The sequence below is a fragment of the Camelus bactrianus genome, chromosome 5, assembly GCF_048773025.1.
Source record: "Camelus bactrianus isolate YW-2024 breed Bactrian camel chromosome 5, ASM4877302v1, whole genome shotgun sequence".
NCBI classification, from domain to species: Eukaryota; Metazoa; Chordata; class Mammalia; order Artiodactyla; family Camelidae; genus Camelus; species Camelus bactrianus.
Genome location: NC_133543.1, coordinates 37810191 through 37828181, shown reverse-complemented (window position 1 = coordinate 37828181; position 17991 = coordinate 37810191). Strand labels below are relative to the sequence as shown.

Sequence of the window (17991 nt, the reverse complement as noted above, 5' to 3'; positions counted from 1 at the left end):
AACTTACCAGTAATGCTGACTCAGTAGCTCCCTCTTCAGATTGACTGTGGCATTGCAATCTCCATTTGCAGAAGCAGTATCAGAAAGCTTGGGAAGACGTCAAGATGACTGGTTATGACCTGAAAGCAGATGCCATTGGGTTCAAGCATGCCAAGGCTTCCAGGGACATTGCCAGTGATGTGAGAGTGCCTCCTTGCTCCTCCTTAACAAACATTAACTCATAGACACACAGAGAGTTGATACTGTACTAATCTCTAACTTAATTCCCCAAGAATTTTAATTAAGTAGAATGAAGGTCACCGTTATTCGTGTCTTGCTTTACAATCCAAAATTCAAGAACAACTTTCACAGCAATTTGAGGACCTTCCTACTTCTCTGCTTGGTTCTGCTGTTTATATGATTAAGCACAGATTTTGATTTTCTTTTCAGTCTCTTCTCAATATAAGTTAATTTATAAGCACTTACAGAGATTTAGTGGGTGCAAAGAATTCTATTGTTTCTTAAAGTGCTGCCTGCATAGCTGCTTCCTGTGATAATTTTATGCAGTCCATGAAGAAACATTTTTAAAAATAGTTATATTCATTTTAATATGTGCTAGAGAAATATTGATTTTTTTCCCCACTTAAATAGAACTATAAATTTTAAAATAAAAAATTTTAAATAAGCTTACACACTTTAAAATATATTTACTTAAACAAAGAATCACATTGACAAAGTAAAGTATAAAGTACAGGTGGTACTTTGTGGCAAAACACGTGAGAACAGCAAACAGTGACTGAAGTTTGGGAAATAGTGGATATGCCTGTATTGGGGGATAATTTAGAAGCACAGTTCTCATCTTTGAGGTCTTCATGCATATAGACTCAGAAGACAAGCCAGTGTATCAAGAAGTATAAAGTTATAATGTGAATTTAAAGAAAAACAGTGCCCCCATAAGGGTAACTTTTAGGTAAGGAAACTGAGGCTATTTGAGTAGACTGTCTAGAAAAGTGAGTTTGGAGAACAACTCTTCTTTCTTCTGTTCACATCCACCAGTATCTATACAAAACCACCTACGAGAAACAGAAAGGTCATTATATTGGATGTCGCACTGCCAAGGAAGACCCTAAACTGGTCTTTGCGGCCAATGTGATGAAGATGCAGAATGACAGGCTGTACAAAAAGGCGTACAATGACCACAAGGCCAAGATCACCATCCCAGTCGACATGGTGTCCATCAATGCTGCCAAAGAGGGCCAGGCATTAGCAAGCGACGTGGACTATCGGCATTACCTACACCACTGGTCTTGCTTTCCTGACCAGAATGATGTGATCCAAGCCAGGAAAGCCTATGACCTGCAGAGTGATGTAAGTTGTTGCTCATGCAGGAAGTATCAACGGACGTGCCCGAGGGGTGAGCTCTTGCTCAGAAAGAAAGTCTTCCACAGCTTTGCCCCTCACTCCCTCTGGTGCTCGGGAAAATGCAACTCTCTCTGCAAGAGCACTTCCCTTTAGTGTTGGTTACCAAGTGTACTCATCGCGTACCTTACTTCTAGGCTTATTCAGAAAGTTTGCATTTTCATTATTAGTGGTGCTACCAGAATTTTTCTTAGATTTGTTAATGGGTGCACTGTTTGTGGTTTATTAAACATAAGCATTTTCTTGGTTCTTCAGTTGAAGAATGACAGGGGCTGTCTTGCTTGAAATGAATTTCAGAGGCTAGCAGCATACTCCAAACTCACTTGTTTCCCTTAAACTTGAGATTCTTCACAACTTGATGTTTCATTCATTTACCTAAAGTATTTTTAGATTTGCTCGTGTTTTCTGCCCATTCAGTCTTTTGGAAATGATGAGTTCCATCAGGATATTTGTTTCTTGTATACAATTAATACTTTCTTTTAATTATCTGAACTTGGTTCCCTTAAGCTTCAAGAGATGCTTTCTAATAATGAATGAGTTTGTTATAGAAAAGTATATCCAACATTTGAAATGAGCTGCCAACTGGTGGATTTAGGCCAGTTTCTAGAAAAATGCAGTCTCTTCATTGACCTGAACCACATTAGTTTATTGAGGAATGCATATCAATCAAGCTCTCAAAGAATGAGGAAGGGGACTTCAAAACCTGTATGTAATCCTCTTTAAGAATTCCTTCTTCTGAATTTTGGGTCTCCATCATACTTTACACACTAAAACCAACAACATTCATCATTAATGTAGAAATTTCCTACATTTTTACTCCTCTTACTCCCTTTTTAGTTTGATATTTGTAGCCTGTTAAACAGTTATTAAAGTACCACTTCTGAAGGACACTACAGCTTTTTAAATGAAATTAATAATGGTGTTTCAGATAGAATAATTTTATCTAGTTAACCACTTGCCTATATCTGAGAAAACAGGTCTAGATAGACAAGAAAATGCTAATCCCGATTCGGAGTGAAGTGCTGTCTTAGAAAAAGAAAACCCGATTGAGATCAAAATTGTGGAGCTAGGGATTGATTATCCCTTTAAAAATTATCTTAATTATCCCTTTAAAAATATGGAACACACCATGTGCCAGGGATTGTGCTAAGCACTGAAGGTACAATGGTGAATAAAGAAGAAACACAACACAGTTCCTGACTTTAGGAATTTCACATTGATAACAAAGAAACAGATCAGTATATCTCTAGTAATACTAGAGAATATCAGTAAAAAAAAAAAAAAAAATGGGATGACTGAGAAAGTGAGGTGGGGAAAGCTTATACGGAGAAATCTGATTTAGGGATGTAAGGGAGAGTAGGAGTTGGTTCTGGAGGAGGACACAGGGGGCATTCCTGCAGAATGACCAACATATGCAAAGCAGGTTGTGTGCAAACCACAAACTGAAAGACCAGCGTGGGCAGGATGCACAGGTTAAAGGAAGGCAGGTGTAGGAGGAAGCTGGAAGAGTATGTAGGGGCTGATGCTGGACCATCATCACCTTCTAATCTATGTTAAGATTTTGATCTTTACCGTAAGATCACTGGGAAGCCATAGGATGGGGGGATGTTGTGACTTCAGATCTGAGTGGTGAATTTTATAAAGATCGTTCTGGTTGCTGTGTGGATAGCTTCCTGGAGAGCCTATTATTATTGCTTTAAAAGTCCACATTAGCTAGTGTGAGGATTACCAAATATTCAGAACTCTTCCACGCATCCCCTAAGCAGAGCACTCCTTCTGCATCACTCTGCTTTCTAGAATGTGCATCAAGACCCCATCATAGACCCCCTCCACCCTGCCACAGAAAACAGAGCAGAACAAGACATGGCTGTACATATGAGGAACTGTGTGCGTCAGGCCTATGCTCAGTTTTATTATTGTTTGTGGAGGATAAAGTGTAACATGAAAAACTGCTTCCTTACTTTACCACAATTTAAAAAAACCCTACCTCTACCTAACTTTGTTTTCCTTCCCAGGCCATCTACAAGGCTGACTTGGAATGGTTGCGTGGCATCGGCTGGATGCCCGAAGGGTCTCCTGAAGTATTGAGAGTCAAAAATGCCCAGAAGATCCTACTAGACAGCGTCTATCGGACACCTGTGGTGAAACTCAAGTACACGAGCATCGTTGATACACCTGATGTTGTCCTTGCTAAGTCAAATGCTGAAAATATTAGTATTGTGAGTCACATTTTTCTTCTATGTAAAATTAAGTTAGTGTTATAAAGAAATGATAAATAAGCTGGTAATTTCTTTGTAAGATAATAATATTGATGATAGCAAAGGTTTTAGTAAGTAATATTGGCAGGGTTGTTCTGTTATTGTTTGTTAACTTTAAACAAAAACTCAAAGTAGTAATAAAAGGTATTAATACAGATTTCATATCAAATTTGAGTAACTTACATGAAAAATTCTGGAAATTTTTACCTTAATATGAAAAGATTCTGGATCAGGAAAGTTGAGAGCTGTGCATTGCCACAGGCAATTTGTAATTGTGTTATTATTGGTTCTTTCCATAGCCAAAGTACAGAGAACTTTGGGACAAGGATAAAACTTCAATCCACATAATGCCAGATACTCCAGAAATCAATCTCGCTAGAGCCAATGCTCTTCATGTGAGCAATGTAAGTACCGCAACAGACTTCCTTTTTGCTTGGAGAATCACCCATTTGGTACGAAGATATCACTAGGGAATGCTTCATAGCCTTGGGAGAGAAGATTGAGTGGGTAAGGAAGAGCCCTTGACCAGGAGTGAGGAGGGGGGCAGATCCTAGGCTCTGAGTCACTGGTGAGGGAACATCAACATGACAAAAGAGAGAAGGGAGTAAGGACAAGAAAGATGAACGAGGAATGAGGAGACACACAAACAAGAAGGGGAACTGACAGATTCGGACAAACACAAAATAATTAGGGGAATTCGTTGCAAAATTTTGTATGAATTAATTAACCCAGATATATAGGGGATTTTTAAGGAAATTATAAATTACTAAAATTGACTCCAGAAAACGAATAAAAACATATTGCAAGAAATTAAGAGGGTTATTAAAGACTCTCCTTCTCCCTTTCCAATGTCAGGGTCACCCAGATGATTTTATAGGGGAGTTCTCTCCAAACTTGAAGAAATAAGCTACCACAGAGCCCAGTGAAAGAAGGAAAGCTGTCACAGTTACCAAAACGTGTTGAAGATAGTTCCACAAATGAAAACTGTAGGCCAATAATAATGGGGGAATCTTAAATGCAGCATTATGGTAGTACGTGAATGTATGATGCAAACAACTAGGGTTCATCCAGGAATGTCAAGAGGGTTCCCTATTTAGAAACTTAATAATGTAATAGAACAAAAGAGAAAAGTCATATGCTCATTTTATTAGATTTGAAAAGATATGTGACCAAATTCAATATTCATCCTTATTTTTAAAAATAAAATATTAGCAAAATAAGGATAAATTAATATTTTCTTGACAGGACTAAAAGTAAATCTCAAATCAAAGGCTAGGCTCATCCTCGGTAAGTAAGCTTCTCATTCAAGTCAGGAACAAAACAGCGATGCCCACTAACATTACCATTATTTAACAGAAGCTTCTTATTCAAGCCAAAATAATTATGTAAGAGTATGAATAACAGATAATTTTGCCTTTTTCTTTCCAGTATTTATCATTATATGCAGAATAAATCGTTATATTCCTGGGAAAAGGAAGAGAAGCAACTTAAAGTCTATTAGATAAAATAAGAGAATTTAGTTATGTGGCTAGCTACACAGTTTAAGAAATTCAAGAAAGGTACCACCTTCATGGATCACAGAGATTTTGTCTGTATGTAGAATAAGTATGACCTTCGGGGAAGGATGCTACCTTAGTGCAGTTCACCATGACTTGGAACTCTGCATCTTTCAAAAATAATAAATCTTTAGACGAGAAAGAACCTGCCAAGCAAAGATTCCTCATTTGTGTGCCAAACCACACCATCAACTCTATTGTAATGAGCCACTTGGGAGCTCATTTTTTCCAAGAGTTGAGAAGAAAACAGTATTTTAGGGCACTGATACATTTTTTTGGACCAGAATCAGTATATGGTGCAATGCGCTCTTATTGCCCCGTGACTGGATGGAGACCAGCCAGCTCTTCATTGCAGCATCCTTAGCCTCTTCCTTCCGATCCATAGGCATCTTTGGCAAGAGAGTCCTGAAAAGTCTCATGTGCTCTCTTTTACATGATAAATTTCTCAGCTGGAAATACCAGAACCCTACCATTGATATCATGATGTAAGCAAGATTAGTATTTGAAAGTATGCCAAAAGTGAAGTTATTAAATTTAGATATATAGGTATTAATGAGAATGGCTTCTATTTTGGAAGAAATCAAACATCCCATTTGAATGGTAACCTAAACGTACAATTTCTTTACACATGGTGTTGCCGGTATATAATCTTGATAAAGTCCACTATTTTAAATTATTTCCATCATGTAGAAAGTAAAACTTTTCCAGGGTATCTGTATATGATTTTATGGGTAACCAAGCAAATTCATGTTAAATTGACTCGTTTAATCTTCATAATAATCCCATGAGTAAGATAGTGTCATTTTATTTTTATCATATGGGAAAGTTGAAACTTAAAAAGATTAAGGAATTTGCCCACATTCTTACAGTTAGTAAGTGAAGAGTTAGATCTCAAGCCTGATTTTTTTAAGTTCAAATGAAAAATATATTTGACCACATCAACAAACAAAAATGTATTATATAAAAAAGTATAACAATATATGTAATAAATAAAAGACAAAAATTTAAAATAATATAATTACAAGTTTGCATTAAATATTCTCCAGTATAATGCATTTAAATGTGGAGAACACTTTTTTCTTTTGTACAAAAAACAAATCAAATGTTAAAACAGGCCCACTTAAAATTCATACAAAAACTTGAATGAAAATTCATGTAAAACTTGTCCACACTTACAAGGACAAAATTTACCTGAGCACCCATTTTTCAAATGCAAAGGCCATGAAACTATCAATAATTGAAACTCACTTCTCCTTTCTGCGCTGTTCAAGCTCCCATAGTGATAGGTATGATTTTTGAGTTATATGTTTAAATTGCTGTTATGTCTGAGTCTTTCTGATGTTGTTAATATAGAATGTATCCACTAAAATTTGAACGTATATTTAGAAAGTTATCCGTAAAACAGTCTCTACTTTAATTAACTTCTCTTTACAAAGGAAAAAGTGTTATACTTAGAAAATGGCCATTACATCCAATGGTGTGTCAGTAAGAAGACCTAAGATTCCCAAACAGTATGCATTATCAATCGTATTAGAAGATCTAAGAAACCATATAGGGAGAAAAAAAACCCACAAATGTAAAAAGTTTATAATTCTGAAGACTATAAAATTGAATTGAGTTAAAACATTAAATACAATTATTGAATTAAAGAAATGCAATAATAGGCCATTAACATCTGAACTTAAATGTATACCAATGCTACTAGCACAACAATACAAGAAGTAGGTAAACCTTTTTACGTAAACCGTGAACGTCTACATGGAAGTTATGATTCAAATTAAAGAAAAAAAAAGAACTCTTATCAAGTGCAGATCTTTGGATTCCAGACATTATTTTATATTCCAGGACAACGGTACAGAATGATTCTTTCAACTATTCTTTTTTCTTTAACTGGTTCTGGGACTTCAAACTGCACCCTTCTGGTATTAATTCAACTTGAACCCTTGGAGTTACTGGTAAATTTGAATCTGGAACGATAACTTTGTTTTTCCTCCTGTTCAGAAAATTTACCGCAAAGGTTGGGATGAGATGAAGATGAGCTGCGATGTGCGGCTGGATGCCATCCCCATCCAGGCTGCCAAGGCCTCCAGGGAGATTGCCAGTGACGTAAGTGTGGCCTTGTTTAACACCCCAGTTTTTTAAGCAAACGCCCTAGGTGCATCAGGAGTTTGCTGTGTGATCCATCTACTTTGTTTTTCCATCTCCAGTATAAGTACAAGCTTGACCACGAGAAGCAGAAGGGACACTACGTGGGTACCCTCACAGCCAGGGATGACAACAAGATCCGCTGGGCGCTCATAGCTGGCAAGATCCAGAATGAAAGAGAGTACCGGCTGCACTGGGCCAAGTGGAAGTCTAAGTTCCAGAGCCCTGCGGACATGCTTTCCATCACGCATTCTAAACAAAGCCAGGATCTGGTCAGCGACATTGATTATCGCAATTACCTGCACCAGTGGACGTGTCTGCCAGATCAGAATGATGTGATCCAGGCAAAGAAAGCCTACGAACTGCAGAGCGATGTGCGTATCCTGCCTCCAGACTCCGGGGGAGATGTGTGTCTGTGTGTTTCCCTGCAGTGTATTCCCTCGGGATGTAATTTAAACAGTAATCTTAATAGAATCTAACATATTCTGTAGATTTCTGTGGAGTTTTTCTGAACACTTTCCATTTTATAGGGGATTCCTTCTTATGTGGCAAGGCCTTATTTATCAAGAAGAAAATCACTCTCTTATTCTATGTAATTAGGTAGAAAATTTCAATCCCAGTTGTTGTCCTGATCCATTAACATTTGCATGATAAGATATCTTAATGTCAGAAATAGGTATTAGCATAAGGAAATACTGGATCTCAAGTTTATCTGACACATAGAGGAAACTGTATGTATATTTTTATAATACATTTAGAGGGAGAAAGAGGAAAGTTGTCTATAGATATAGGTATGTATTTTTCTCATTACACATGCATCTAAGGACATTTTTCTCCCAAATTCCTGCAGATATTATTTTCCATGGTGTACAAAAGGCATATTTCAAGTAGTGAGCACAGAAGCTCAAACTTGCATGAAAACAAAATTGTGTGTCATTGCTTTCTGTCATCCCAAAAGTGCCACTTGTCAGCCCATCTCCAATTCCCATAGGATACTGTGAACTTCTCCCAGAGACATGTGCCAGGAATGTACTGCCCAAATATTACCGTTTAACGTTGATCCTTGAGTTTCATGGGGTTGACCGCCCAGATGATCTGAGTAGAGGCAGTGTGTGGTTTGCTGGCATCATGCTCTCGTAGGTGAATTTAACTCTTCTGCGCTCTGTGGTCCTCTCCTTCTTGTAGAACGTGTACAAATCAGACCTGGAATGGCTGAAGGGTATTGGATGGTTGCCGGAGGGTTCCGTGGAAGTGATGAGAGTAAAGAATGCTCAGAATCTCCTGAATGAAAGGTTGTATCGCACAAGGCCTGAGGCCCTCAAACACACCAGCATTGTTGATACCCCTGAAGTCGTCCTGGCAAAGATCAACTCTGTGCAGATCAGTGAGGTAAGTCAGTTCATGAGATGTTCAGACAAGTTGTAGAGGTCTCAGTAGAGATTCTAACTGTGAACCTTAAACTGCTAATACCAGGATTAGAATCTTGAATGTGCATGTACCCAGACAGAATTTCATATAGCCAATCAATGAATAGTATCCACATTTCATTTGCCTAGATAACCCTTTGGTCAAAGTATGGTAGGCATCTCCATGTTTCAGACTCTGATACCCATTTTGAACACATTTTGAGACCTTGCCTATAACACAGATCCACCAGTTAATGCCATGATCACAAAACTGCCATATTTTTATTGCTACTCGATCATGAAATAAGTGGAAAAGTGCAGGGGCGCTTTTAAAAGTGCTCATTTTAGACGTTATGATAATTATGTGGACCGAGAAAGCCAAGACTTGGTTAGCAATGTGGATCATCATAGTTACCTACAATGCAGGCTTACCTGTCAGGTAATTATATGTGAGTAAATAGAAGAGGATCCGTTTACTACCATGTTTCTGGTGCGTTTTACGTTTATACTTCATCACACATGAATATATTCTTCTTGAAGTCACTTTTGACACCTTCTAAATAGAAACACAGATGAAAACAAATGCGATCACATATACATCTGAGCACATCCAAAGAGAACCTTTCATTGTACCTATAAGTTTCTTCATATGGTATTTACTCATTAATTTACTTCTTTACTCATTAATCACCCTCTGTTTTTCATTTTTACCAGCCATTGTATCGTGACGCCTGGGAAAAGGAGAAGGCTAACGTGAACGTGCCAGCTGACACCCCGCTGATGCTGCAGTCCAAAATCAACGCAGTGCAGATCAGCAACGTAAGACGCCGCCCCGCCCCTCGCTCCACAAGGCGTTCTCTGCCTCCCGTCTGCGAGCTGCAGAGAGCAGTTAGCAAAAGGCATTTCCCTAACTTTCCTTTCATTTCTGGTCTTCAGTGATAAGTGCCATGTGTGTGTGCACAAGCACACCTGAGTGTGTGTTTATACTGTAGAAACGTGTGTCCTCGTCTTTATTGGACGGAAAAATGCACTGGTGAAAACCATGTGTAGTAATGGTGAAAATGCATGTATATTAATATTTAGTTCTCTTTTTAGTGGCCCATCATTGATTTTTCCTTTTAAAAGCCAAACAATATATGTAATTTTTCTCATTTTCATGTGCTTTACTGTCTTTTAAATTCCTTTCTTTAAAAAAAAAAAAGATATTGAAAGAGAACTTGACTAAATGTCATTAAAAATCTACTGGAACTATGTTCGATACAAAACCAAGCCATTTTACAAATCTTAAGGAGAGATTGATTTTCAGTATAACTGTTGCCATGTATTCTTGAACTTACCAGTAATGCTGACTCAGTAGCTCCCTCTTCAGATTGACTGTGGCATTGCAATCTCCATTTGCAGAAGCAGTATCAGAAAGCTTGGGAAGACGTCAAGATGACTGGTTATGACCTGAAAGCAGATGCCATTGGGTTCAAGCATGCCAAGGCTTCCAGGGACATTGCCAGTGATGTGAGAGTGCCTCCTTGCTCCTCCTTAACAAACATTAACTCATAGACACACAGAGAGTTGATACTGTACTAATCTCTAACTTAATTCCCCAAGAATTTTAATTAAGTAGAATGAAGGTCACCGTTATTCGTGTCTTGCTTTACAATCCAAAATTCAAGAACAACTTTCACAGCAATTTGAGGACCTTCCTACTTCTCTGCTTGGTTCTGCTGTTTATATGATTAAGCACAGATTTTGATTTTCTTTTCAGTCTCTTCTCAATATAAGTTAATTTATAAGCACTTACAGAGATTTAGTGGGTGCAAAGAATTCTATTGTTTCTTAAAGTGCTGCCTGCATAGCTGCTTCCTGTGATAATTTTATGCAGTCCATGAAGAAACATTTTTAAAAATAGTTATATTCATTTTAATATGTGCTAGAGAAATATTGATTTTTTCCCCACTTAAATAGAACTATAAATTTTAAAATAAAAAATTTTAAATAAGCTTACACACTTTAAAATATATTTACTTAAACAAAGAATCACATTGACAAAGTAAAGTATAAAGTACAGGTGGTACTTTGTGGCAAAACACGTGAGAACAGCAAACAGTGACTGAAGTTTGGGAAATAGTGGATATGCCTGTATTGGGGGATAATTTAGAAGCACAGTTCTCATCTTTGAGGTCTTCACAATGTCTTCATGCATATAGACTCAGAAGACAAGCCAGTGTATCAAGAAGTATAAAGTTATAATGTGAATTTAAAGAAAAACAGTGCCCCCATAAGGGTAACTTTTAGGTAAGGAAACTGAGGCTATTTGAGTAGACTGTCTAGAAAAGTGAGTTTGGAGAACAACTCTTCTTTCTTCTGTTCACATCCACCAGTATCTATACAAAACCACCTACGAGAAACAGAAAGGTCATTATATTGGATGTCGCACTGCCAAGGAAGACCCTAAACTGGTCTTTGCGGCCAATGTGATGAAGATGCAGAATGACAGGCTGTACAAAAAGGCGTACAATGACCACAAGGCCAAGATCACCATCCCAGTCGACATGGTGTCCATCAATGCTGCCAAAGAGGGCCAGGCATTAGCAAGCGACGTGGACTATCGGCATTACCTACACCACTGGTCTTGCTTTCCTGACCAGAATGATGTGATCCAAGCCAGGAAAGCCTATGACCTGCAGAGTGATGTAAGTTGTTGCTCATGCAGGAAGTATCAACGGACGTGCCCGAGGGGTGAGCTCTTGCTCAGAAAGAAAGTCTTCCACAGCTTTGCCCCTCACTCCCTCTGGTGCTCGGGAAAATGCAACTCTCTCTGCAAGAGCACTTCCCTTTAGTGTTGGTTACCAAGTGTACTCATCGCGTACCTTACTTCTAGGCTTATTCAGAAAGTTTGCATTTTCATTATTAGTGGTGCTACCAGAATTTTTCTTAGATTTGTTAATGGGTGCACTGTTTGTGGTTTATTAAACATAAGCATTTTCTTGGTTCTTCAGTTGAAGAATGACAGGGGCTGTCTTGCTTGAAATGAATTTCAGAGGCTAGCAGCATACTCCAAACTCACTTGTTTCCCTTAAACTTGAGATTCTTCACAACTTGATGTTTCATTCATTTACCTAAAGTATTTTTAGATTTGCTCGTGTTTTCTGCCCATTCAGTCTTTTGGAAATGATGAGTTCCATCAGGATATTTGTTTCTTGTATACAATTAATACTTTCTTTTAATTATCTGAACTTGGTTCCCTTAAGCTTCAAGAGATGCTTTCTAATAATGAATGAGTTTGTTATAGAAAAGTATATCCAACATTTGAAATGAGCTGCCAACTGGTGGATTTAGGCCAGTTTCTAGAAAAATGCAGTCTCTTCATTGACCTGAACCACATTAGTTTATTGAGGAATGCATATCAATCAAGCTCTCAAAGAATGAGGAAGGGGACTTCAAAACCTGTATGTAATCCTCTTTAAGAATTCCTTCTTCTGAATTTTGGGTCTCCATCATACTTTACACACTAAAACCAACAACATTCATCATTAATGTAGAAATTTCCTACATTTTTACTCCTCTTACTCCCTTTTTAGTTTGATATTTGTAGCCTGTTAAACAGTTATTAAAGTACCACTTCTGAAGGACACTACAGCTTTTTAAATGAAATTAATAATGGTGTTTCAGATAGAATAATTTTATCTAGTTAACCACTTGCCTATATCTGAGAAAACAGGTCTAGATAGACAAGAAAATGCTAATCCCGATTCGGAGTGAAGTGCTGTCTTAGAAAAAGAAAACCCGATTGAGATCAAAATTGTGGAGCTAGGGATTGATTATCCCTTTAAAAATTATCTTAATTATCCCTTTAAAAATATGGAACACACCATGTGCCAGGGATTGTGCTAAGCACTGAAGGTACAATGGTGAATAAAGAAGAAACACAACACAGTTCCTGACTTTAGGAATTTCACATTGATAACAAAGAAACAGATCAGTATATCTCTAGTAATACTAGAGAATATCAGTAAAAAAAAAAAAAAAAAAATGGGATGACTGAGAAAGTGAGGTGGGGAAAGCTTATACGGAGAAATCTGATTTAGGGATGTAAGGGAGAGTAGGAGTTGGTTCTGGAGGAGGACACAGGGGGCATTCCTGCAGAATGACCAACATATGCAAAGCAGGTTGTGTGCAAACCACAAACTGAAAGACCAGCGTGGGCAGGATGCACAGGTTAAAGGAAGGCAGGTGTAGGAGGAAGCTGGAAGAGTATGTAGGGGCTGATGCTGGACCATCATCACCTTCTAATCTATGTTAAGATTTTGATCTTTACCGTAAGATCACTGGGAAGCCATAGGATGGGGGGATGTTGTGACTTCAGATCTGAGTGGTGAATTTTATAAAGATCGTTCTGGTTGCTGTGTGGATAGCTTCCTGGAGAGCCTATTATTATTGCTTTAAAAGTCCACATTAGCTAGTGTGAGGATTACCAAATATTCAGAACTCTTCCACGCATCCCCTAAGCAGAGCACTCCTTCTGCATCACTCTGCTTTCTAGAATGTGCATCAAGACCCCATCATAGACCCCCTCCACCCTGCCACAGAAAACAGAGCAGAACAAGACATGGCTGTACATATGAGGAACTGTGTGCGTCAGGCCTATGCTCAGTTTTATTATTGTTTGTGGAGGATAAAGTGTAACATGAAAAACTGCTTCCTTACTTTACCACAATTTAAAAAAACCCTACCTCTACCTAACTTTGTTTTCCTTCCCAGGCCATCTACAAGGCTGACTTGGAATGGTTGCGTGGCATCGGCTGGATGCCCGAAGGGTCTCCTGAAGTATTGAGAGTCAAAAATGCCCAGAAGATCCTACTAGACAGCGTCTATCGGACACCTGTGGTGAAACTCAAGTACACGAGCATCGTTGATACACCTGATGTTGTCCTTGCTAAGTCAAATGCTGAAAATATTAGTATTGTGAGTCACATTTTTCTTCTATGTAAAATTAAGTTAGTGTTATAAAGAAATGATAAATAAGCTGGTAATTTCTTTGTAAGATAATAATATTGATGATAGCAAAGGTTTTAGTAAGTAATATTGGCAGGGTTGTTCTGTTATTGTTTGTTAACTTTAAACAAAAACTCAAAGTAGTAATAAAAGGTATTAATACAGATTTCATATCAAATTTGAGTAACTTACATGAAAAATTCTGGAAATTTTTACCTTAATATGAAAAGATTCTGGATCAGGAAAGTTGAGAGCTGTGCATTGCCACAGGCAATTTGTAATTGTGTTATTATTGGTTCTTTCCATAGCCAAAGTACAGAGAACTTTGGGACAAGGATAAAACTTCAATCCACATAATGCCAGATACTCCAGAAATCAATCTCGCTAGAGCCAATGCTCTTCATGTGAGCAATGTAAGTACCGCAACAGACTTCCTTTTTGCTTGGAGAATCACCCATTTGGTACGAAGATATCACTAGGGAATGCTTCATAGCCTTGGGAGAGAAGATTGAGTGGGTAAGGAAGAGCCCTTGACCAGGAGTGAGGAGGGGGGCAGATCCTAGGCTCTGAGTCACTGGTGAGGGAACATCAACATGACAAAAGAGAGAAGGGAGTAAGGACAAGAAAGATGAACGAGGAATGAGGAGACACACAAACAAGAAGGGGAACTGACAGATTCGGACAAACACAAAATAATTAGGGGAATTCGTTGCAAAATTTTGTATGAATTAATTAACCCAGATATATAGGGGATTTTTAAGGAAATTATAAATTACTAAAATTGACTCCAGAAAACGAATAAAAACATATTGCAAGAAATTAAGAGGGTTATTAAAGACTCTCCTTCTCCCTTTCCAATGTCAGGGTCACCCAGATGATTTTATAGGGGAGTTCTCTCCAAACTTGAAGAAATAAGCTACCACAGAGCCCAGTGAAAGAAGGAAAGCTGTCACAGTTACCAAAACGTGTTGAAGATAGTTCCACAAATGAAAACTGTAGGCCAATAATAATGGGGGAATCTTAAATGCAGCATTATGGTAGTACGTGAATGTATGATGCAAACAACTAGGGTTCATCCAGGAATGTCAAGAGGGTTCCCTATTTAGAAACTTAATAATGTAATAGAACAAAAGAGAAAAGTCATATGCTCATTTTATTAGATTTGAAAAGATATGTGACCAAATTCAATATTCATCCTTATTTTTAAAAATAAAATATTAGCAAAATAAGGATAAATTAATATTTTCTTGACAGGACTAAAAGTAAATCTCAAATCAAAGGCTAGGCTCATCCTCGGTAAGTAAGCTTCTCATTCAAGTCAGGAACAAAACAGCGATGCCCACTAACATTACCATTATTTAACAGAAGCTTCTTATTCAAGCCAAAATAATTATGTAAGAGTATGAATAACAGATAATTTTGCCTTTTTCTTTCCAGTATTTATCATTATATGCAGAATAAATCGTTATATTCCTGGGAAAAGGAAGAGAAGCAACTTAAAGTCTATTAGATAAAATAAGAGAATTTAGTTATGTGGCTAGCTACACAGTTTAAGAAATTCAAGAAAGGTACCACCTTCATGGATCACAGAGATTTTGTCTGTATGTAGAATAAGTATGACCTTCGGGGAAGGATGCTACCTTAGTGCAGTTCACCATGACTTGGAACTCTGCATCTTTCAAAAATAATAAATCTTTAGACGAGAAAGAACCTGCCAAGCAAAGATTCCTCATTTGTGTACCAAACCACACCATCAACTCTATTGTAATGAGCCACTTGGGAGCTCATTTTTTCCAAGAGTTGAGAAGAAAACAGTATTTTAGGGCACTGATACATTTTTTTGGACCAGAATCAGTATATGGTGCAATGCGCTCTTATTGCCCCGTGACTGGATGGAGACCAGCCAGCTCTTCATTGCAGCATCCTTAGCCTCTTCCTTCCGATCCATAGGCATCTTTGGCAAGAGAGTCCTGAAAAGTCTCATGTGCTCTCTTTTACATGATAAATTTCTCAGCTGGAAATACCAGAACCCTACCATTGATATCATGATGTAAGCAAGATTAGTATTTGAAAGTATGCCAAAAGTGAAGTTATTAAATTTAGATATATAGGTATTAATGAGAATGGCTTCTATTTTGGAAGAAATCAAACATCCCATTTGAATGGTAACCTAAACGTACAATTTCTTTACACATGGTGTTGCCGGTATATAATCTTGATAAAGTCCACTATTTTAAATTATTTCCATCATGTAGAAAGTAAAACTTTTCCAGGGTATCTGTATATGATTTTATGGGTAACCAAGCAAATTCATGTTAAATTGACTCGTTTAATCTTCATAATAATCCCATGAGTAAGATAGTGTCATTTTATTTTTATCATATGGGAAAGTTGAAACTTAAAAAGATTAAGGAATTTGCCCACATTCTTACAGTTAGTAAGTGAAGAGTTAGATCTCAAGCCTGATTTTTTTAAGTTCAAATGAAAAATATATTTGACCACATCAACAAACAAAAATGTATTATATAAAAAAGTATAACAATATATGTAATAAATAAAAGACAAAAATTTAAAATAATATAATTACAAGTTTGCATTAAATATTCTCCAGTATAATGCATTTAAATGTGGAGAACACTTTTTTCTTTTGTACAAAAAACAAATCAAATGTTAAAACAGGCCCACTTAAAATTCATACAAAAACTTGAATGAAAATTCATGTAAAACTTGTCCACACTTACAAGGACAAAATTTACCTGAGCACCCATTTTTCAAATGCAAAGGCCATGAAACTATCAATAATTGAAACTCACTTCTCCTTTCTGCGCTGTTCAAGCTCCCATAGTGATAGGTATGATTTTTGAGTTATATGTTTAAATTGCTGTTATGTCTGAGTCTTTCTGATGTTGTTAATATAGAATGTATCCACTAAAATTTGAACGTATATTTAGAAAGTTATCCGTAAAACAGTCTCTACTTTAATTAACTTCTCTTTACAAAGGAAAAAGTGTTATACTTAGAAAATGGCCATTACATCCAATGGTGTGTCAGTAAGAAGACCTAAGATTCCCAAACAGTATGCATTATCAATCGTATTAGAAGATCTAAGAAACCATATAGGGAGAAAAAAAACCCACAAATGTAAAAAGTTTATAATTCTGAAGACTATAAAATTGAATTGAGTTAAAACATTAAATACAATTATTGAATTAAAGAAATGCAATAATAGGCCATTAACATCTGAACTTAAATGTATACCAATGCTACTAGCACAACAATACAAGAAGTAGGTAAACCTTTTTACGTAAACCGTGAACGTCTACATGGAAGTTATGATTCAAATTAAAGAAAAAAAAAGAACTCTTATCAAGTGCAGATCTTTGGATTCCAGACATTATTTTATATTCCAGGACAACGGTACAGAATGATTCTTTCAACTATTCTTTTTTCTTTAACTGGTTCTGGGACTTCAAACTGCACCCTTCTGGTATTAATTCAACTTGAACCCTTGGAGTTACTGGTAAATTTGAATCTGGAACGATAACTTTGTTTTTCCTCCTGTTCAGAAAATTTACCGCAAAGGTTGGGATGAGATGAAGATGAGCTGCGATGTGCGGCTGGATGCCATCCCCATCCAGGCTGCCAAGGCCTCCAGGGAGATTGCCAGTGACGTAAGTGTGGCCTTGTTTAACACCCCAGTTTTTTAAGCAAACGCCCTAGGTGCATCAGGAGTTTGCTGTGTGATCCATCTACTTTGTTTTTCCATCTCCAGTATAAGTACAAGCTTGACCACGAGAAGCAGAAGGGACACTACGTGGGTACCCTCACAGCCAGGGATGACAACAAGATCCGCTGGGCGCTCATAGCTGGCAAGATCCAGAATGAAAGAGAGTACCGGCTGCACTGGGCCAAGTGGAAGTCTAAGTTCCAGAGCCCTGCGGACATGCTTTCCATCACGCATTCTAAACAAAGCCAGGATCTGGTCAGCGACATTGATTATCGCAATTACCTGCACCAGTGGACGTGTCTGCCAGATCAGAATGATGTGATCCAGGCAAAGAAAGCCTACGAACTGCAGAGCGATGTGCGTATCCTGCCTCCAGACTCCGGGGGAGATGTGTGTCTGTGTGTTTCCCTGCAGTGTATTCCCTCGGGATGTAATTTAAACAGTAATCTTAATAGAATCTAACATATTCTGTAGATTTCTGTGGAGTTTTTCTGAACACTTTCCATTTTATA

General features: G+C 37.5%; 1 protein-coding gene across 34 annotated transcripts in view; it reads left to right on the top strand.

Moving 5' to 3' along the window:
* Positions 1-17991, top strand: part of NEB (nebulin) — a 215969-nt gene that overhangs the window by 113214 nt on the left and 84764 nt on the right. For all 34 annotated transcript variants that reach the window (XM_074363636.1, XM_074363662.1, XM_074363660.1 and 31 more), the window contains exons 88-101: positions 72-179; positions 1036-1347; positions 3414-3617; positions 3956-4060; positions 7214-7318; positions 7420-7731; positions 8543-8746; positions 9478-9582; positions 10165-10272; positions 11139-11450; positions 13519-13722; positions 14061-14165; positions 17319-17423; positions 17525-17836. In XM_074363636.1, the coding sequence (XP_074219737.1) occupies positions 72-179; positions 1036-1347; positions 3414-3617; positions 3956-4060; positions 7214-7318; positions 7420-7731; positions 8543-8746; positions 9478-9582; positions 10165-10272; positions 11139-11450; positions 13519-13722; positions 14061-14165; positions 17319-17423; positions 17525-17836 (2601 nt within the window). The remainder of the gene's footprint in view (positions 1-71; positions 180-1035; positions 1348-3413; positions 3618-3955; positions 4061-7213; positions 7319-7419; positions 7732-8542; positions 8747-9477; positions 9583-10164; positions 10273-11138; positions 11451-13518; positions 13723-14060; positions 14166-17318; positions 17424-17524; positions 17837-17991) is intronic.